This window comes from Gymnodraco acuticeps, unplaced genomic scaffold (assembly GCF_902827175.1).
Source record: "Gymnodraco acuticeps unplaced genomic scaffold, fGymAcu1.1, whole genome shotgun sequence".
Taxonomy (NCBI): domain Eukaryota; kingdom Metazoa; phylum Chordata; class Actinopteri; order Perciformes; family Bathydraconidae; genus Gymnodraco; species Gymnodraco acuticeps.
This window is the reverse complement of record NW_022991444.1, coordinates 35,277-57,455: the sequence shown is the minus strand read 5'-3', so window position 1 is coordinate 57,455 and position 22,179 is coordinate 35,277. Positions and strand designations below refer to the sequence as shown.

The window sequence follows — 22,179 nt, the reverse complement described above, 5'->3', positions numbered from 1 at the left end:
ACAGAGGGTAACTGTTGCACTGCAGGGATGGCAGTCACATGGCCCGTGTGACTCCATCTGCTCCCAACACTCATTTTGCAGGACATGCTTCAATTAGCCATTAACCCTAACCCTAGCCATAAACAGAACACCTAGATTTGACACATGATGTCCTGCAAAGGTCTTCTCCATCTAAGAACTAGAGGAGCACTTCCCTCAGAGAGCCGGTCCATCGTGTGCAGCTGAGACTTAACTCGAGGCTTCCACACCTTTCCTGCCTGCTAAATGTCAGCCGGGCAAATGAAAGGGGATGAAAGGGTTTGTGAGGGCTCTGTGGAAGCGCTCAGGTTAGCTAGAATCTGTGTTTCCTTTTTACCGACACACCTTGTGCTTTTCTGACGGATCTTTGTAGGATCTTGCCATTTTTTTTGGCTAGTTTAACTTTATGTTATACAGAAAAAGTGCATGCAATAAAACCCAATAAATAGCTTGGTAACAACCCACCATGTTAATGTCACACAGTGCTATTTTTACAAGGTATGTTTCTGCAGATGTGAATGACAGGAGTCAGACAGCCAATGCCATTCATTTTGCAAAAGTTATCGATCAGTTACGTCCATTTTCAGTGTTGTAGTGTGCTAAGTGGGTGAACTTTCCCAAATCATTTGGACAATAATAGCGTATGCACTGTGCCTGCATTTGTCTGAGGGTGTTTCTTTATGTGTGTCACAAAGCTGAGTCTGTCTAAGTTCCAAGTCCATAGTTCTGTGTGCAACTTTGGGAATATGTGAAAGAATCTAATAAATGTTGGTGTGTGTGTGTGTGTGTTGTACCCTCTTCTCCAGTTGTGCCATCTGCTCCTTGTAGAAAGCATCCAACGCTTTCAGCTGAGCATCTTTCTTCTGTAGCTGCTGAGCCTGAAAAATAAACACACACACACACACACACACACAGACGGGATTAAACTATCTGTAATACTACGTATTCTCCCTATAAGGTAGAATACCAGTCAAGTGTGCATAAGAAGTAATGAACTTTTTTTTCTCAAATCTTAGTAATTACATTCACTTAGTAATAGTAACATGATACAACAGTGTGGGATACATACTGTGGGTCTGAGGAGGGCAACACAAAGTGTGTGTGAGTAGGAGGGAGGGAGGGGCCTCTGATTCTAACATTTGTTTACCTTTTGGTATTCACAATTTAAAGTTTTCTTTACACAATATTGTTTATAGCACTAAAACGGGATTCTCCAAGATCATGTAATAGGTCACACACACACACACACACACACACACACACACACACAAAACAACTACAGATTGGGTTGGAGGATTTGTACACTGTGGAGCAAGCATGTGGAACAACAAAGTTTCTTGAAAAAAAAATACGGTTGCCTTTTATTGATAATAATGTCCTTTATGTATGTTTTTATATACGACACTGGATCCATAGACAAATAGAGACAAACAGTAAGGAAAGATGCATGCAGGACACATAGAAATAGAAGAAAGAATAAGAAGGAATGATGGATGGATAAGGAAAGGTAAACATATATGTATCATTTCAATGGACTGACAGAAGGGATAATAAAACCAGATGCCACCTTGAAGATAGGGAGATGTGGAAAGAAATGAATAGAAAAGTATCAATACATCTTTATACCAAGAACTGAAAGGCTCATTGACAATCATCAGCAAAGACATTTTGCAAATGGCCAAGTGGGAAAGTAAGACACTGTGATGGTTAGAAAGCAGCAGGATGGAAAGATGGATGGTATGGATAAAAAAGCAGGAGGTTAAAGCGAGCTTACCATCATATCTATCTCATCTGGAGACTTGAAGTTGGGAAATAGAAAGGGAAAGAGAAAGGGTAGAAAAGGTAAACACACAAGCAGGTTAAGAAAAGAAAGCCCACAGAGGGGGAAGAGAGAAGCACAAATGGTAAGAAACACAGAGCAGCTTGGCGTAGGCCTGTTAAATGGTTATTATTTAAATTGCAGTAAAAAAACAAAACGTATATTAATAATTGAATCATGAAATGTAGCATTTAAGTGTTTCTCAGTTACTGTTGTTGTTTTAATAAATCAGACACTGATGGTGTTGCGCTGTACTGTACCTCTTTATATAGGCGTTTTCCTTAACAAATTGTTTTTGCGCTGATCAGGGGGTACTTGGCTGAATTTTTTTTTCAAAGGGGGTACATTATTGAATAAAGTTTGAGAACCACTGCTTTAGAACATGTATGTAGTATTACTTATTGAACTCCCCTGTTTTTGCTGAACCAAGCAATAACAAGTGGGGATACATTTGTAAAGTAAAGATTAATTTAACTGACCATGGTGCAGTTTAACCTACTACAGTAGCTATTTGCACTCATTGTTAAAGTTTCAGAATGCATTATCTCTTGGAGATACTCACAAGTATAGATATAGATTGTTTTGTGGATGTTTGGGAAGCATGCGTGGATTCTGGGTAGAATATGTATGTGTAATGTACAAACTGAAGAACGTTCTTTGTGCGGTGTGTGTGTGTGTGTGTGTGTGTGTGTGTGTGTTTCAGCAGCATGGGGTAGATGCTAGCTTAGCTTCCAAATGACGCAAACTGGGTGCGTGTGTCACATCGGGAAAGTCAACATGTAGAACGTTTTAATAAGTATTTCTGAGACTGACAGCCTGTCAGACACTATCTCAAGTTCTGAACCACACTAATGTGCTAACTCTAACACATCTGGTACACCCAGCAAATTAATGCCAGTCAATATTTAAAAGGCAAATTCAAAAGGCACTATTGTCCCAGACTAACGGCACTGTGGCACTGAACACAGCATCAGCACAGAAAAGTGAAGAGAGTCTACGTGCACACGCGAATGGAGGGAAGATTCATCATAATTATCAGGGCTGCTGAATCAAATCAAATCAGAGCTGATCGTCTGTGTTTCATAAACAGACCTTAACTGGGGAGAGACAAAGAGCGGGGGGCTACTGATTTGAGAAATACTTTCACTGTCGGGTGTGAGCTGCAGCTTGCGCTTGGTAAAAGGTAGAATACGAAACGTTTCGCGTGAGAATAAATAAACGGCTACACCTATGACATAGATTTTGGGTTGTGTACTTACTGTACATCGCCCTAAATGTTGCAACAAGATTAAAACCGTGAAAAATCTGTAATTTTGTATAATATAACAGTGCGTTTTATTTGGTCGCCTGCCAATGGCGTTATATCTCAATATTAAGGAAGTCTGCTACCCACTATATACTGCAGTTGACTATAGTTTGTATTGCAATCTTGTGACGGATCACAACTGTCATTGCGTTTGCAGCACGTTTCAAGGATGTCCCAACAAAGCGCACATGTTTATATCTTACGTTTTTTACAGCTAATTCATTAGGGTTACGTTTTCAAAAACCTCGTCGATAAACATATTTTCTGAGTCACGTCATCAATGGTGGCTGTTCAACATTGAGGGCAGCAACTCCCATGATCCCAGGCTAATTCTATTCACATTATCAAAGTCTAACTATTGTTATGTTCGATTGAAAGCCCCCTTGTTGCAGAAATGACATACTGTGTTGAATCAGTTAGAAAAAGGGACTGAAATTGTGTTATACATGTGTTAATTGTATATGTAAGACAAGAATCTGTTCGGTAAGGATTAGGCAGAAACTGAATGTATTTAATTAAAGAAACACTCAGTTTGCCTTCCTATCAGTGTCTATGTTGGTCCTGTTTTAATTTGCAGTCGGAGAAGAAACTGCAAGGGAATCACATGACTCCTCTGGTGTCCCCCCAGGGACCTGCGAGTCTCTGGTAGATAACAGCCAGCCAGGCGTGACTTTACACACAACACAGCACACACACAAAAGGATTGCTTAGGCTTATACACTCACCTTTCTGGTGGGATACCTTGGTCCTTAATTTATTCACTCTAACATATCTGTTCTCATGTGTATCATTGAGTCCATCTGTAATTTGGTTTTCTATTAGCAGTAGCCTATTTTATTTTTATTAAACTGAAGACTACTGGAGCAGAGGGCTGTAATTCAGCAAAAATATTTGGCTCAACTTGTATGCAACTAAACAAACTAACTGGATTAGATTTGTTTGATCCAAGGGTCAGTCTACCTATTCAGGCCTGACTGATAACTCAACAACCATTGGATGATTACCATGGGATTTTAGACAGAAGTCAATAGTCCTTACAGGATTAAGCCTAGTCATTTTCGTTACCCTCTATTGCCACTGGTAGATTAATTTTCCAGCTTTTAGCTTATTTGTAAAATATATTTAGATGGATTGCCATTACATTTGGTACAGACAATCAAGTTTGCCTTTAGGATGAATTGTACTCACTTTTGTAATACCTGAGATCTTTCCTCAAGCATCAGCTTCTTGGCCACTACTTTGGTTTAGGACCAAAACTAAATGCTAAAGTAAGATGACTAAAATGGTTTGTGGTCAGTATCAGCATGTTAGCGTTGCCAAGTAATGCTTCCGTATAGTATTTTTCAAATTGTCTTGTTTGCTTAAGGTAAGGTACGTTTATTTATATAGCACATTTCAGACGCAGAGGTAATTCAAAGTGCTTTATTTTATTTATTTTGATATACTTTATTAATCCCTGTGGGGAAATTGTTTTTCTGCATTTGACCCATCCTAGTGTTAGGAGCAGTGTGCTGCCATTTTGAACGGCGCCCGGGGAGCAGTGTAGGGAACGGTGCCTTGCTCAGGGACACTGAGTAGCACTTGGTCTTGCCGGGACTTGAACTGGTGACCTTCCAGTTGCCAAGCCAAGTCCCTATCGACTTCGCCACCACCGCCCAATGATCATTATCACTTAATAGTAAGACAACAGAAAGAAACACAATAAATAAACATAATGGAATAACAGATTATGTATAAATGAGATACAAAATAGTTTAAAAACGACATTGTAAATACGGTAGGTGCTAAAACAAGTTAAAAGGCTTCTGGGTAAGCAGCTGTAAAAAGTAGTGTTTTTAGCCTCGACTTAAAAGAACTTCTCTGAGGTCTTCAGCGTTGGTGAAGACCTCAGGTTTTCTGGAAGTTTATTCCATTTGTGGGGAGCATAAAAACTAAAAGCAGCTTTGGCGTGTTTGGTTCGGAGCTGGGGAACAATGAGTAAGCCCGCCCCCGATGATCTCAGAGCTCTGTGTGGCTCGTAACAGGGCAGCATGTCGGACATATATTGGGGTCCTAAACCATTTAATGCTTTATAAATTAGCAATATAATTTTTGAAATTGATTCTGTAAGCTTCTGGTAGCCAGTGCAGAGATCTGAGTACTGGGGAAGTGTGTTCTACTATTTTTGTTTTGGTCAGGACTCTGGCAGCGGCGTTCTGGATTAGTTGTAGTTTTTTAACCGATTTCTTACAGAGACCTGGAAATACACTATTACAGTAATCAAGCCTGCTAAAAACAAATATGTGAACTAGTTTTTCAAGGTCTTGTTAGGGGTGTAACGGTTCACAGAATTCACGGTTCGGTACGTACCTCGGTTTGTGGGTCACGGTTCGGTACGGGTTCGGTACAACAAGAAAAAGCAAAAAAAAAGTCCCAGATGCATAATTCCAGGTTTCAACAGTAGTGCAAGTTTCAGTTTAAAAATAAGGAACTCTAACATTTTGAATAATTAACTGTATTACACAGTGAAAAACAAACCACAAACAGTACCACACACACTCAGATGGCCATATTATCTATAATGGCTGATGTCAAACAGAAAGGTTTCATCAAGCTGTAAAACTAAAAAGAATGTCTTGAAGATATTACAAAAAAAATAATAAGAAAGTGTTTCAAGGGTGCATAGCCGTTGAAATATATACAGTGGGGCAAAAAAGTATTTAGTCAGCACCAATTGTGCAAGTTCTCCCACTTAAAAAGATGAGAGGCCTGTAATTTTCATCCTAGGTATACTTCAACTATGAGAGACAGAATGAGAGGAAAAAAAATCCAGAAAATCACAAGAATTTATTTGCAAATTATGGTGGAAAATTTGGTCAATAACAAAAGTTAATCTCAATAATTTGTTATATAACCTTTGTTGGCAATGACAGAGGTCAAACGTTTTCTGTAAGTCTTCACAAGGTTTTCACACACTGTTGCTGGTATTTTGGCCAATTCCTCCATGCAGATCTCCTCTAGAGCAGTGATGTTTTGGGGCTGTCACTGGGCAACACGGACTTTCAACTCCCTCCAAAGATTTTCTATGGGGTTGAGATCTGGAGACTGGCTAGGCCACTCCAGGACCTTGAAATGCTTCTTACAAAGCCACTCCTTCGTTGCCCGGGCGGTGTGTTTGGGATCATTGTCATGCTGAAAGACCCAGCCACGTTTCATCTTCAATGCCCTTGCTGATGGAAGGAGGTTGTCACTCAAAATCTCTCGATACATGGCCCCATTCATTCTTTCCTTTACACGGATCAGTCGTCCTGGTCCCTTTGCAGAAAAACAGCCCCAAAGCATGATGTTTCCACCCCCATGTTTCACAGTAGGTATGGTGTTCTTTGGATGCAACTCAGCATTCTTTCTCCTCCAAACACGTCTAGTTGAGTTTTTACCAAAAAGTTCTATTTTGGTTTCATCTGACCATATGACATTCTCCCAATCCTCTTCTGGATCATCTAAATGCTCTCTAGCAAACTTCAGACGGGCCTGGACATGTACTGGCTTAAGCAGGGGGACACGTCTGGCACTGCAGGATTTGAGTCTCTGGCGGCGTAGTGTGTTACTGATGGTAGCCTTTGTTACTTTGGTCCCAGCTCTCTGCAGGTCATTGACTAGGTCCCCCCGTGTGGTTCTGGGATTTTTGCTCACCGTTCTTGTGATCATTTTGACCCCACGGGGTGAGATCTTGCGTGGAGCCCCAGATCGAGGGAGATTATCAGTGGTCTTGTATGTCTTCCATTTTCTAATAATTGCTCCCACAGTTGATTTCTTCACACCAAGCTGCTTACCTATTGCAGATTCAGTCTTCCCAGCCTGGTGCAGGTCTACAATTTTGTTTCTGGTGTCCTTTGACAGCTCTTTGGTCTTGGTCATAGTGGAGTTTGGAGTGTGACTGTTTGAGGTTGTGGACAGGTGTCTTTTATACTGATAACGAGTTCAAACAAGTGCCATTAATACAGTTAACGAGTGGAGGACAGAGGAGGCTCTTAAAGAAGAAGTTACAGGTCTGTGAGAGCCAGAAATGTTGTTTGTTTGTAGGTGACCAAATACTTATTTTACCGAGGAATTTACCAATTAATTCATTAAAAATCCTACAATGTGATTTCCTGGATTCTGTCTCTCATAGTTGAAGTGTACCTAGGATGAAAATTACATATTTTTAAGTGGGAGAACTTGCACAATTGGTGGCTGACTAAATACTTTTTTGCCCCACTGTATGCCAATAACTTCCGCTGTCGAACAACACCGACACACCTTCCTCGTCCTATCCACCACTCGCACTCCATCGTTATTGTAGTCCATAGTGATGTTACTTATTGCGCCGAGGCTTCGGAGCGTGTGTCGAGTAATCCCCGAAGCTTTTTGTGAAGCTTGTATCGAGGCTTGTATCGTTTTGGGCCAATGAAGTCACCGATGACAAACGAAGCCTTGCTGCCCCTCAATACCACGTGACTGCTTCAGAAAGTGCTTTAGAAAGTGCTATATAAATAAACTTGCCTTGCCTTGCCTTGCCTTGCCTTGCCTTGCCTTGCCTTGCCTTGCCTTGCCTTGCCTTGCCTTGCCTTGCCTTGCCTTGCCTTGCCTTGCCTTGCCTTGCCTTGCCTTGCCTTGCCTTGCCTTGCCTTGCCTTGCCTTGCCTTGCCTTGCCTTGCCTTGCCTTGCCTTGCCTTGCCTTGCCTTGCCTTGCCTTGCCTTGCCTTGCCTTGCCTTGCCTTGCCTTAGATCGGTTGAACCCATAGATGAGATAATGTAGTTAATAAATGCATTATTTGATATGGTTTAGCCTTTCTCAGGCTACAACATGGTTCAGTTTACGAATATTATTAAGGAATACAAACCCCTCTTTGCAATGTTTACCAGCCTCCTTAGGCTTTTCAATCACAATCATTAAACTGGAATAAATACAATATTGTTAACATGAAAATATGATTTTATGTTCGTTGTTTAGAGTTATTCTAAGGCTTTACTCGTTGGGAACTCGGTATGAGGGCGGCTGGCAAACAGCTTTTAGGCGCAATACCGGCCCCTGGATTATATATAGTGTAATGGATACTGCCCTGAGTGACAGACTTTTTTCCCACTCATAAAAAAGGCGTATTCGTCGTGTGACTGCATGTGCTGAACCATGACGTCCGAACCGTGACGGTACGGGATGAATACGGATACCGTTACACCCCTATGAGACATGAATGTTCTAAGTCTGGCTACGTTTTTTAGGTGATAGTATGCTGATTTAGGCTGGAGCCACATGAGGACGATAACGCAAACGGACCGAAATCAATATCAAAAAAGTCTTCCGTCCACACGCAATAGGCACCAGAAATGTGTCCGTTCACAGGAGACCGCTCGAAAGCGCTGGAGACGCTGTAGTACAAATGCTGGGCCTGTAAGTGGCGCTGTACTCCTGCCACAATAGCAGCGAAGAAGACTTTCCGTGCATGGTTGCCATTCTGTTTATTCTCCGCTGTGGACACTCTGGCTCTTTTTCTCCCTCCCCGAGGCAAGCGTTTGCTCCTGCTGTAAATCTCTCCAGTAGTCCACCAGCAGATGAAAAAAACCACCATAGTGGACAAGGGGACCGTGCGGCAGAGTTTCAGTTAGATTTTTTTCCGCCGGTCAACATGTCCGTTAAAGTTTAAATCTTCCGGACAAAATTAGGTAAGTGTCGGTCAGAGGTCTTCTTTGTTATTTATTGAGCTTTAAAACAAATTGATAACGACTCTATATAATAATATAAGAAGAAAAAACGGAGCCTCTCTTTTCCTCCCCCTCTTCTGACAGCCCAGCAGCTGATCTCTGAGCAGCAGAGGTGGGGAGAGGCGGGGCTATTGCTTCAACGTTATCAGGAAATGATCGTATAGACGTAAACACAGAGCCGTTTGTCCCCTGTGACGAATATGGCTTCGTCACTGTGGACTGACGGCTTCGGGCTTTGTATATTGCACATGTGTTTTATTTTGAAAAGTGTTCCCTTTCCCCATGTCTGTTGCTGTTGATTGTGTGCACCTGGTGCCCTGTGTTGTCCAGAACTACGCCTAGATTTCTCACCTTCTCTGATGTATTTAGTAGTAGGGCTTCTAGTTTAGCGATCACTTCAGCCCGTTCCTCCCTTTTGGCACCAAAGATAATTGTCTCGGTTTTGTTTAATTGTGGGAAATTGTTGCTCATCCAGCTACTAATTTGTTCCATGCAGTTGGTGAGGGATTGTAATAAGGTTCATGGCTCAGTGTAATAACTTCAAAATAAAGCTATTCTCATAATCTAATAAAAGGTGCTTCATTGTTTCCATCCTCATATCCTTAAACCTAGGTGACGCCACATGACCATCCTTTACCAAAGGAAAGGTCATGATGCCATCCCACAATTCTTTGTAGCACTAATTCCAAAGCGACGTGCTGTTTGGCCGTCAAAAACATCAGTCAGTGCTGTTTAAATGCACCCTGGATGAATTGAAGACATCCTTTTTTTCCAAGGTACTTATGAATTCTCCTTTACATCTTTCCTTGATTTTTTTTTTTCTTGGAGTTCAAGAAAGATATATAGAATAAATAGGAAGTAATGTTTTTTCACTATTGGAGCTTGTTTCATTCAAAAAGAAGAAAAATAAAAACCTATAAAACTTTTGTACTATTCTTTGTAGTTTTTATCTAATAATGACTCATTGGCAGCCTTAGTTTTGGTAGTATAGGGACAGTTTCAATCCTCCAAATGATTCCCCTTTTTCTCAATCCTTTACCCAGTGCTATGCCTGTGTTTTGTATGTTTAGTATGGTGTCACATTAACCATCAGTATGACAAAATGATCCAGTTTACAAGAGAAATTATGTTTGATGTGATTCTTGCAATGCTGTGTGAACATTTTAGGGGGATATTGATCTTAAACGTGCTATAAATATGTTTCATTTTATCCTGATTAAAGACAGAGCATGTGTACAATGTAACTACATAATAGATATTTAAAGCACCATTATGATCACAATAGACAAACAACGGTATTGTGTGAATGTCTTACAAGATTTACTTTTGTCATACAGGATATCAAATTCATTCTATTCTGACACGTTTTCAAATTGCAGGAAAATGTCCTTAATGAATGAAAATAAAATAGAGTAGGAACTCATCCAGTTGACAAGGTCAGACAGGAAATGCAAGAGACAAGAGGAAGCCTAAATAGGTAACAAATGTAAACAAGTGCAGAGAAAAACATCCTTAATTATTAAGCAGGTGCATAATTGAATACGGCAGCTGCTAGCCATGAGCTAAACAGGAGATTAGCTTACAAACGTATTATCGCACATTCTTCCTGCTTTAGACACCTTCTGCATATGAATCAATTCATATCACAGCAAGAGGTGTGAAGCATCTATTTAGAAGTGAAAAAAAAAATGTGCTAATGTCATAGACAGGAAAAGGGAAGAGGGAGTAAGTGAGGGGGATACGAGCTGAAAAGGTTGAGGGAAAAGGAGAGACGGGTTAATGTCACAAATAAATGACAAAGTGAAACAAAACAAAAATCACAGCAGGAATGAGGGAGCGTGCAGGAAGGAGAGATGAGACCTTTTGTCCTGGAAACTCACTGTAGAACTTTAAATCAAGCAGAGAGATTTAAGCAGTTGTTTGCAATGCAGTTTCACTTGTTAACTGGAGATACCTTTTTAGAAAATTGTGACAGTTCTTCTAACAATCTAAAAGCTCTAAGCTGGAGACGGAGCTTCTGTGAGATACACTTATTTCAGGCAGGTATACAAATACTTTTAAAAGATTCAGGAATACGATTTTTTGATTCTGTAAAAATTGGGTTGTCATTGAAATTGATGGATAAAGACTCCTAATGTTGTTTTTTAAAAATGTCTTTTTAATGCTGAACTGCTCATTGAAAAACGGATATCCTATATACAGTACTTGTGTACAACCAAAGGTAAGGCCTGTGTCTATAGGACCTGACACACCAGGCCGAAATCGGCCGTTTTCATTAGTCGGACGACGAAGCGTGCCCTGTCGCCCAAACTCAATTTGGTGTGTCCCGCACCGTCGGCAATGACACGCCTTATTTGGCCTTTCATGGCCGATTCAACATGTTGATTCAACATGTTGAATCGGCCGTGCGTCGGCCACAGGCAGTCGGACAAAGAAATCACTCTGATTGGCTGTTCAGCTAGCGAATCAGTGCATGAGAAGCAAAACGGTTGCTTGAGAATGTCTTCCACAAGCAACACTCCAATGGCTGATAGCTCCAGTACCGCACGAAACATGTTTTCGATGGACGAGAGTGAAAATGGAACGCACACGATATTTGTTGTTTGTTTAGATCACGTAGTCTGTTCTTCTTCTCTGTCTTCCGGTTGTTGCCTCTTTTGAATGACGAATACATACTACCGCCGCCTGCTGGTAAGGAGAGTTATTGCCACTCACGCATGCGCAGTTCGTACGTGCCCGGCTGAAGTCTTTGCGGTGTGTTCTAGTTCGACACATGGCCAAGAGAACACAGCGACGCAACAGTCGCCGTCTGCGAGTTCTCTGATGACTGCTTGGTGTGTCAGGGCCTTATAAACTCGAAACAAAACTGCTTGTAGGTATTGCCAACCTTTACAAGCAGGCATTGTTTATTTGTGTCTGATGCAGCACAAGGCTCAATCTCCATACATCGTAGACTGACTAAGTAAGGACTAAAATAAAATGTAGTATTGTCAGTTTCATTATTTTGTTTGCTTATTCTTTTTTGATTAGATGTTTTTTATTGAAATGTCCCTATTTTAGACTCTTTTGTTTAGGTTAATTTCTTGCATGGCTGCCTGTGTTTAGATAACAGTTGAGAATACCGGCTTCTCGTTAGAAAGGATTTCGTAGGGAAATATGCCTACATTTCTCACAGAAAAGTCCATTTATAAGTATGTTTTGGAAATGTGTTTAAAAAAATATTCAGATAAGAACAGTGGTAACGTAAGTGCATTTACTGTAGAACTGTACTAAAAACTATTTTTATGTTATTTTACTTCGAGTATTTCAATGTACTTCTTATTTATACTTTAAGTCCACCGTATTGCACCACTACATCCATCCTACATATTTAGTTACTAGTTATTTTACAAAAAAAGTACAATCCTGTTCTGAACTATACAACAGTGCAGAAATACTTGTGACATATTATAATATCATCGCTCTGAAAGGGACCATCCTGCATAACAAGTACTTTAAATGCTAATAGTTTAGGTATATGTTAATGATAATAGCTTTGAACTTTTACTTAAGAAAGATTTCTATAGCAATTCTATAACTTTAGGCGCTAGAATGGCACGTACAAACAAAGCTTTTATACCTAATTAAACATGGGAGAAATATAGCCTCAATGAATGTTTAAATCAGACATCCTAAAACCAAACTGTAGCTCAGGGGGTAAATGCACTAATCTACCAATCACAGGGTCAGTGGTTCAATCCCATCCCCTGCAGTCAACATGCCAAACAGTTGGAGATACCCAATCCCAAATGGCTTCCGTACGCTTGTCTACGGTATTTAAGTGTTTTGCAAGTTGTTTTGGCTAAAAGAATCAGCTAAATAATGTAAATTGGAGCATATTTTTTTACAGTGCTCAGTACACCGCAGGTTTTGGAAGCTGCGCTGTAAGGACAACAGATGGCGGCTGGCTGAGCTGTTAGCAGTGATATCAGCGACGGAGGGCCAACACCATGACCCAGTACAGAAGGAGCCATGAAGAGAGCATCGGAGGGCAGCGTACCAAAGTTCCCAGTTCAATGGATCAGCGGCACAACACATGGAACGCCAGTGTTTGGGCTCGCTGGGACTGACAAGTATGAATAGACACTCACGCGTCTCACTCTTTCCCTGTGGGCGCTGTGTTGCCATCTGATAGCGGCAGCAGTCTATTCTCCCCCTCTCTCTATTTACTCTGCTGCGTTTATTTAACACATAGCTCCCAGCGAGGCAATAAATTAGCTCTCAATAATAATCTGCCTGATAATTACAGCTAGAGAAATTAGTAGGACAATAATGGTCCTTCTTCTATTTATTTTACCCTGACTACGGTCTCCGTCAAGTTGTAATTTGTTGTTAAACTGTATTTTATGATTCTAAAATGTGGTCTAATGTTACAGGGTTAGGGATATAGTGGTATGAAATTAGACCACTATCATACCTGGTGCATTTGCTTAGCTACTAGGGATGTTAAGATTCACCGATTCGCATCGGTGCACCGGCATAAACGTTCAAGATGCGAGTGCACCGGTTGAAAGAGTGCACATCGGCTACAGTTTGGGTTGAACTCGCGATGCATCGTTTGTAGCGTCTTTGCATCGGTAAAAAAACGATTCATTCATATAATATCCCCTCATCCTGTCAGCACTCAGCAGAGACGATCTTTGATCTTTGCTTCGCACTACGGCGGCCGAGAGTCTCAGTTATCAACAAACATGGAGGTCGAGGAGAAAGAGAAACACAGCGCACCGAAAAATACCTACACATCAAACGTTTGGCAACACTTCGGATTTTTCAAGAAGGACGGACAACTTGAAAAATCGTTCGCAAATTGTTAACGATGCCGTGCCGCTTTAAAGTACACAAGTAGTACGAGGAACTTAGCAACGCACATACAGAGGCGACATGGGGTCTGCGGCTGAAAAGTAAAACCTGAAAGTTAGACGTATGAGTTAAATCACTCAGTGAGGTGTTCTGTCAGAGAGAGTGGTGTTTAGTTTACAGCAGACTGTGACTGCCAATAATAGTTTAAATGTCTTCCTTACAACTGTAAGCAGTTATGAAATACCTGTTTGTGAAAGGTTATTTGTATTTGTTATTGTTCATATAGAAACCACTGCTTTCTGCTCACTGGTGAGTTAGCCTATGGATGAGTGCTAAGCACATCGGGCTGGCAGTTGTGTGGGCATTGCACTGTGGTAGTTATTATTTGCACATTGTTAATCCTGGGCAATGCATCCTTAAGTTGTTTAACTGTGAGGTGTTATACAATTGTACTTTGCTCTGGAGACAGAGAACACTACTACACTTGTGAAAAGGCCAGTTTGTGAAAGGTCCAAGTTTTTGTTTTGTTTAAGGTAAAAAAGAAACAGCATGATGGGATGTGCAGTACTAGTAGAGAGAACCAAATATGTAAATCACTTTTTTGTTAATTTATGATTTGCTGCATATGAGGAATACAACTAAAATCCTCTGTCGCACCATATTGAATTGTATCATTATTTTTGCATCGTGTTGAATCGCATCTTATCGCCCCGTATCGCATAATGTTGAATCAAATCATATCGAACTGTATTGCAACAGGGGTGAATCGTATCGTATCGCATCGCCTAGTGTTTCAAAGGTATCGTTAATGTATCGTTGGCAGCGTATCGAGATGCGCATCGTATCGGCCTCAGTGATGGAGATGCACATCCCTATTAGCTACAGTATTTTAAACATTTTAAAAATCAGGGCGGTTTTACACATTTTTACATTTAAAAATGGTTGATACTTTCAATTGTATTACATGTTTTGTTATACAAAACAAATCCTTTCCGTTTTTATTTCTTTAAGGGTTATTGTGGTTTTTGTTTGATTCATTTAAAAATCCCAAATTGGGATCAATAAAATCCTTCTTCTTTTAAGTAATATTTATTTAAATTGTGGCGTTTCAGCTTTTATGGAGGTAAACATTTATTTAATCATCCAATGCAATTGCTATTCCACTTTGCTGAACAGGTCCTTGATCCTGTCGGCTGATGCTCAACGTCAGGCCGAGTTGCATTGGACAGTCAGGTTATCATTGATGTCTGTGAGAATTAAAGACTTAAGAACAGATCAATATATTTAGATTGTAAATGGACTGCATTTATATATTACTTTCCTAGTCTTGCAGGCTTTACAACACAAAGGCTTCCACCTGCTCATCAGAAGGAATAAACGTTCACACACACTTTGTGGCCGTGCCATCGGGAGCAGATTAGGGTTCAAAATAGATTTTTGAATCTTGAAATATGCATCCAGTCCAGAGGCACTTCACAGTTTACCCATCTATATACTAGAATTACAGTTTAAGAACTGTATCATGTAACATCATTGCCCGTTGAAAGCTTCAGTGAGTAACAGCGAACACATGTGACTTTTTTTCAACTAAAGTGGCTTGGGACTAGTCATTTTTGCATTATTCAGATAAAAGACACTGACTTTTATTCTTTTCTAAATCTGTCTGTTTCTTTTGTAACAAATATTTACTGGACTTCCTGTCCTTCTGCCTGCTCACTTAGCTCATCTTACAAGATTATCTTTGAGCACTCACAGCCAGTCTAAGGCCCCGGCCACACGAAGACGAAAACGGTCGTTTGCGTTACTGTTTAGTGTCATATAGACCGTTCGGCCACACGAGGACGACCGAATACGGCACTAAACGACTGCGGAAACGATAACGGGTCCCAAGGTGGATAGAACGGCATACGCAACGCTCTGGGGGGTCCAACGGCTCCGTGTGTACGCCCTATACGATCATTTTCTGATAATGATGAGGCAATAGCCCCACCTCTCCCCACCTCTGCTGCTCACCCCCGAGTCAAAGTAAACTGCACACTGAATTCAGATTATTTATCTTTCTCTCGATATGGACATAAACGCGAGTGAAGTCTAATCTGACAGGACGGAGACACCTCTCAAACTACCTAAACTAGTTATAAATATGTTTATTTTTACTGTCGGCCGGGTCACTCATTACTGGATCAGCTGCTGCATGAGACAGACACTGACGCTGTCCGAAGAGAGGGAGGAAAAAGAGAGGCTCCGTGTATTTTATTATTATATTATATAGAGTCGTTATTCATTTGTTTTAAAGCTCAATAAATAACAAAGAAGACCTTTGACCGGCACTTTTATAATTTTGTCGGAAGATTTAAACTTTAATACACGTTGACTGGCGAAAAACTCTGCCCGGTTCCCTCGGCCCCCACCGCGGAGAATAAACAGAAGGGCAACCATGACAACCATGCTTCTTCGCTGCTTTTGTGGAGGAAGTTACAGCGCCACGTACAGGCTCCTGCATATGTACTGCAGCTTCTCCAGCGGTTGGAGCTAAAGGGAGCTGTCTCGTGTGGACAGACACTATCCGTTGAATATTGCGTGTGGACGGAAGCTTTTTTGCGATTGCGTTTGCGTTAATCCTATGCGTTTAGCCGTTTTTGTCCTCGTGTGGCCGGAGCCTAATAGCTTTACATGCAGAACCGTGTCAGTTCCTGCAGATTACAATTACTGATACACTGTGGGCTTATCTGTACCTCACAAGCTCCCTCACCCACTTCGAAACCTTGTTTTCCCATCATTCTTACTATGTTCTGGACATCCTTTCCTTTTCCTCTCTTAACGTCTTTAGATTTTCTCTTTTACTGTTCTTACGCCTTCATACATTCTTACCTTTTATTTATGTAATAATCATGTATGAATTTGAATACATTTCCTATGAATAAATACAAAATTAAAGAAAAAATGTGTTTTGTATTCATACAGTGAGAATATTCAGATTGCTTTAAGGATGTAAATCCATTGGAATTCAAGTTTAAACCCGTGCAAAGCAAAGCAACTCATTTAACCTGTTTTTCACTCATCTAAACGGTATAATCGCCGCGTGTTACCATATGTTTGACTAAATAAGCAGTCAGGGGCGTACATGATAAAACATCAAGCCATTCACCAGCTCATATGTACAGCTATAATGAAGCATGTCCCCATCTGCTTCTCTCCGAGGTATGTGTGTTTGAAAACAGCTGTTTCTCTCACACACCATACCCAGAGTCTGAATGAGTTTCCTGAGTGTGTGTGAGACAGACAACACAGTCGCTCCATCAGCAGAGAACCTCTGGCTGATTACATGGGTTTAGGTACAAACAAGGGATACGGGTTTGTCCAATCAGAGACAACATCTGGCTCATTCCAGCAAGGCTGCTGCACAAACAAAAAGATAGGAGGGATACCAACGCTATCTCGCTTTGGAGTGAAGCTGACGCCTCAGATCACTGCTAGGAATCAAACATTTGGGATTCAGCTTAACTTTGGTCTTCTTTTTAAAGTGTTGCTAAGGGGAAAATTACTGAGACGTGGACAATCTCTGCTAGAGCGTTTGATGGGGTTTTGCAATGACAATTATCAAAACAGTACAACAAAAAGACAAAAATCAACATTTTAACAATATTATTAGGTTATGGCACAATTTAGAGTAAAGATAGAAAAATGCAGCTACATTCTCGAAATAATACAACTAATGCTCTACCTTTTATTAAGTTTACATCCTTAACCCCTCAAACCGTGCAAATTCAGAGCAGATATTTAAAACAATGGATGGTATAGCAAAATCTGCATCTCCATGTACAGGAAACTCATTATTGCACCATAAACAAAAAATGTTTGCATAAAATAATGAAATAACTAAATGATGTCATCAGGGTCATCTTGGCATTGGCCTTGAGAACTTTTAAACATACTGGGACTTGGCTTGGGAAAGGGTTAGCCACCAATTAAAGTCCTGATTGGATAAAAGAATACTGGGTGGACTGCTGGAGATGTGACAGTTCGCCTCCTAGAAACTGCTGAGGTTCATTTTGAAAGAGGTGGGCCTGTATCAGGAAAGGGAGTCTAATGTAAAATGCTGTTCAATTGAATCATGGGGAAGTTTCCAATCGTTTTGGAAGTTAAGGACTAGAAATATTGATATCTCTTTTGCTGCTTTAGTTTCTTATAAATCCACTGTAAGAGTTCCAACTTTCATAAAAATATCTTAAAATACTTGTTTAAATTGTTTTGAATATAATACATTAACCAACAGAAAGTAGTTTGTAAAAGAAATACAAGAAGCATGTTGTATGTCAATCTTCATTCATTTCTCATGCATAACTACAGTCAGTTGGCTCTGAAATCTGCCAAAACCCAAGTGACATACAGTCAACGCTGTGCCTGAACGTATCCATTGTATACTTTTAACAATTTAACTTTTGTGGCCTTTAGTGGGCACAATTTACCAGGTATGTAAAGTAAGTAGCAGTGTAGTATTTTACTTCAATAGAGAAAGATGGCTAAATGAACTGATTCTACTACATACGTACACACTCGGAGAAAGAGTGTTGTTAAACCAGCAGAGAGACACACAGCTAGTTACTATAGTGACTGAAACTCAAATTGACTGTTATTAAGCGTGTTACCTCCTGTGGAACAATTATTTTTGACTGATATTCTTTCATCCCTACGAAAGCAGGTGAGACAACGAACGTCTACAGCGTTTGGCAGAATTCACCTCGAGGTTGGAAGTCATTTAAACTTCACGATAAAATGTTCTCCGTCACTCCTGTAGCAATAAAAACAATTGGTGAGATGAAAGGTCATTTTTCAAGAGAGATTAGGTCAATCAGATTAACACGGGGGACCTGTGCAATAACATTTGTGACTGGCTGTTCAACAAGACAATTTCACACTTAACTTAATATAGTGCATGATGAGCAAAGACACAAAGCTGCAGACAGCGAGAGGGAAAGTGGAATAGGCTTTTGTTGCCATCTAGTGTCACCTGGAGGAACTGATTAGTCCAGCATTTTTCAACAGCTGCCATTGAGGAATAATATATATATATAAAAGGTACTCTTCTCCTTGCAAATCTGGATTTTTTTTTTGTTTAGATAATGTGATTATTGTATTACCTCTTGCATCATAATTCCACTGTGGTTTAAATGACAAGTTAAATTATAATAACTTGGAGAGTAGTGCTTGTAAAGTATGCATCTTATGGACCTTTAACATTTCAAATGCAGTATTTATAGAGGTTAAGCTTTTCTATCAATCTGCCCGCCCATACAATTGAACATACAATTTCCAGCGGTTGTTTGTCAACATTGTCGCTTATAGCGGCACAGATCTTTTGAAATACTGCATCAGATTACGTCATGATTGGGGTGGCTTGTTGTAAAGAAAATGTTTCCTCAATCTACAGATCAATTTGTCATTGTTCTCTCAGTGAAACAAAAGATAAAGCTTCTTTAGGATCTGTACTGTGACACAATTCTCAGTGAACGGAATATTTTAGCAAGTATTTGAGGACTTCTGGGTTACCCACATCTCAAAGTGAATCGTTTTTTAAACAAGTATTCGGTTAGATGGATGAAATAAGGTCTGTGGTTAACATAAGCTTAGAAGATTTTCACGTTGTACTACATCATGAAATGCATCAGTAGACAACCCCGGGTGAACGTCTGAAGCTTTGTCTGTTCAAAAAGGTGGTTACTAACAAGCCATCATGCCAACATGAGTGCACAATATGACCGCGATAGGATCTTAAAGCCTCAATAAGCTGTTGGGCTTCACTGTTTTGGTTTGTTAAATCCTAAAAGGTGATTTATAATGATATTTCAACTTTTGATTGCTGCTCAACTGCAAAGAAAATCAGTTATGCAGGTTTATCTGGATATAAAAAGTAGTTTGTTGAAGGATGATTACTGTACACCAATTTTCTATATTTTTCAGTGTTTCAATAATCTGTTTAAAAAATGTATGCATTAAGACGTGAAAATGCTGTGATGTACACATAGCTAACATTTCTCTCTGCCACGTGCTTTACAGGGTGTTTTTTATAGAATGAGAAAAGCTGGGTGGCATTCAGAATCAGAAGAAGAATCAGAATACCTTTATTAGTCCCACAGAGGGGAAATGTACGTATTAGCTGAAGCTCCATTAGAGGAAATTAAAGGGCAACTAAAAAAAAAAATAGGATTCCTAATTGTTCTGCAAAAGAGAGAGAGATTTTCCGTATGCTAATTTGGCTTATAACCTTTTTCCTGCTTTCAAGAGGCACCAAAAGGCCATAACACATTATAAAAAGAGAAAATCCCATTTAGCCCTTTAGTTCGACTTGCTTCCTTTCTTCACATTCTCCCTTTCCCTTCGCTCATTCTGAAATTAATCTGCAGAAGATTTGCTAATAACAAAGAATATTCACAGAGCGCAGCACAGTGGGCTAAAAGATGAAGAAAGGGAAAGAGGAATGGCGGGAGCAGGCGTTCACTCAGAGGAGGACAAAAGCCGGGTAAGAAATTAAAAGTATCAGAAAAGAAGGACGCAACTACATAGCAGAAACATTCTTGCCTGACTTGTGACTCGGAGCTCCCACGCACCTTCTCTCCTTTCTCCTCACACCTTTGTTCCACACTCAAGGCTAAACTCATACCATACAGTGATTCCTTTCCACACATTTGTACTATACACTTCCCTGACCAATGTATCCTCACCTCACCTGTTCCACTCTTTCAATCTCACACTAACCTCTTTTTATCCTGGAGTTAGATGCACTTTAAAATAGTTAGTTCTGGTGCTGATCTATTATTTGAATTTAAATTGACATCGCAATGGTAGGCCTTTGGTCCACATAGTCTTTCTTCATGCAGGGCACTGGGCAGAGCCTTCTCCCAGCTCTTTTTTCAACAAAAAAAATGTATGACAACGTTTCTCACCTATGGGCATGAAGGATGGGTCATGACCGAAAGAATGAGATTGCGAATACAAGCGACCAAAATGGGTTTTCTCCGGAGGGTGGCATCTTAGGGATAAAGTAAGACGTTTGGTCATACTGGGAGGGACTAGGAGTAGAGCCACTGCTCCTAGAAAGCAGCCATTTGAGGTTGTTCGGGCACCTGGTAAGGATGCCTCCTGGCTGCCTCTCTAGAAAAGTGTTCCAGGCTCATCCAGCTGGGAGGAAACTGAAGGGCTGACCCAGGACCAGGTGGAGGGATAATATCTTCACACTGGCCTGGGAACGCCAGAGTCAGAGCCAGTCAGAGCCAAGTCAGAGCTGGTTGGTGTGGACAGGGAAAGGGAAGTGTGGGCCCTCTGCTGGAACTGCTACCTCCGACAACCGACTCTGGATAAGTGGTTGACGATGGATGGGTGTATGAATGGATAGATGACAACGATATCTTGGCAAAGAATCGCTGCTTTTGTATGACAAACTAACTTCTGCTCCTTGCCTTTTATCATCTATTTCTGCTCACTTGTACTTTTTTGAAATCTTTTATGAGTACAAACTGGATTTCTTGTTCTCACACTTTGTATGAATGAGTTTGTCATAGCTCATGGCTGTAGAGCGAGTAGGACACATGTACATGTAAGGCGATGAAAGTCCAACAATCACCGGCAGCACTGTCCAGTGTTAACCGAGCTATACGCCTAAACAAATTGTCTTTAGGTCTTTGTTATGATAGTTTCCATCTGAAAGAAAAAGTCAATATCAAGCTTCTTCACCAGTTTCTACAGTGAGGTATGTAGTCTATAGGTCTATAGTTGATATATGTTCAACTGGAAGATCTCTTCTCTTTGAAAACAACTGAAAAAGAGTTGTGTTTTGTAGAGTTAATTTCGTTGACTAAAACTATGACGAAATATGTTCGTCAACAACCTTTTTTTCCATGACTAAAACGAGACGATGACGAGAAGGCCCCGACGGCAGTAAACAATAAAGTTACGAAATCATGATGCAATATCGTTGACGAAAAGTGACGAGACGAAAATGAAGTTTACTAAATAAAAACTATGCCAAAATCTCTCTTTACTTTCGTTGACGAAAAATGAGGAGACGAAATATTATCAAAGATAACGTTACATCTCTGATAGTCCGTTTTTCTCCCAGCAGTTGCATTTCCGGTGCTGCGGCTGGGCAGCAGCTGTGTGTCTGTGCTGCGCGCAGCGGTACATTTTAATTACACCGGGCCAGCAGCACACCGTGAACTGTCAGGGTCTAACTCATGGTCTAACTAACCTTATTTAACAGAAAATAAAATGGCAACAACAGGGCTTGGGAGCAGTGGTCGCGTTAACCGAATATCCCCCACCCCGTCAGCGCGAGTGAGTGACGAGTTGTGTACAGACTCGACGGGTAATAATGGATTATGACGGAAATGTTACGATCCTGTCCGTCAAAATGACTGACAACGAAAAAGTCTAACGCCACCACTGCTTGGGAGAAAGAAACGATGTGATATTTGGGCCC

The 22,179-nt window shown here is 40.5% G+C and overlaps 1 protein-coding gene across 4 annotated transcripts in view; it reads right to left on the bottom strand.

Annotated features, from left to right (window-relative positions):
- chchd6a (coiled-coil-helix-coiled-coil-helix domain containing 6a) overlaps nt 1-22,179 on the bottom strand; it is a 108,004-nt gene that overhangs the window by 73,032 nt on the left and 12,793 nt on the right. For 2 of the 4 annotated variants that reach the window (XR_004566952.1, XM_034196484.1), the window contains exons 5-6: nt 1,793-1,816; nt 813-896 (exon numbers count right to left, since the gene is read on the bottom strand). Coding sequence is in view for 2 of the 4 variants with exons in the window: in XM_034196484.1 (XP_034052375.1) it covers nt 813-896; nt 1,793-1,816 (108 nt within the window). In the remaining 2 variants the exon portion in view is untranslated. The remainder of the gene's footprint in view (nt 1-812; nt 897-1,792; nt 1,817-22,179) is intronic. The other 2 variants (XR_004566953.1, XM_034196485.1) reach the window with 1 other exon arrangement.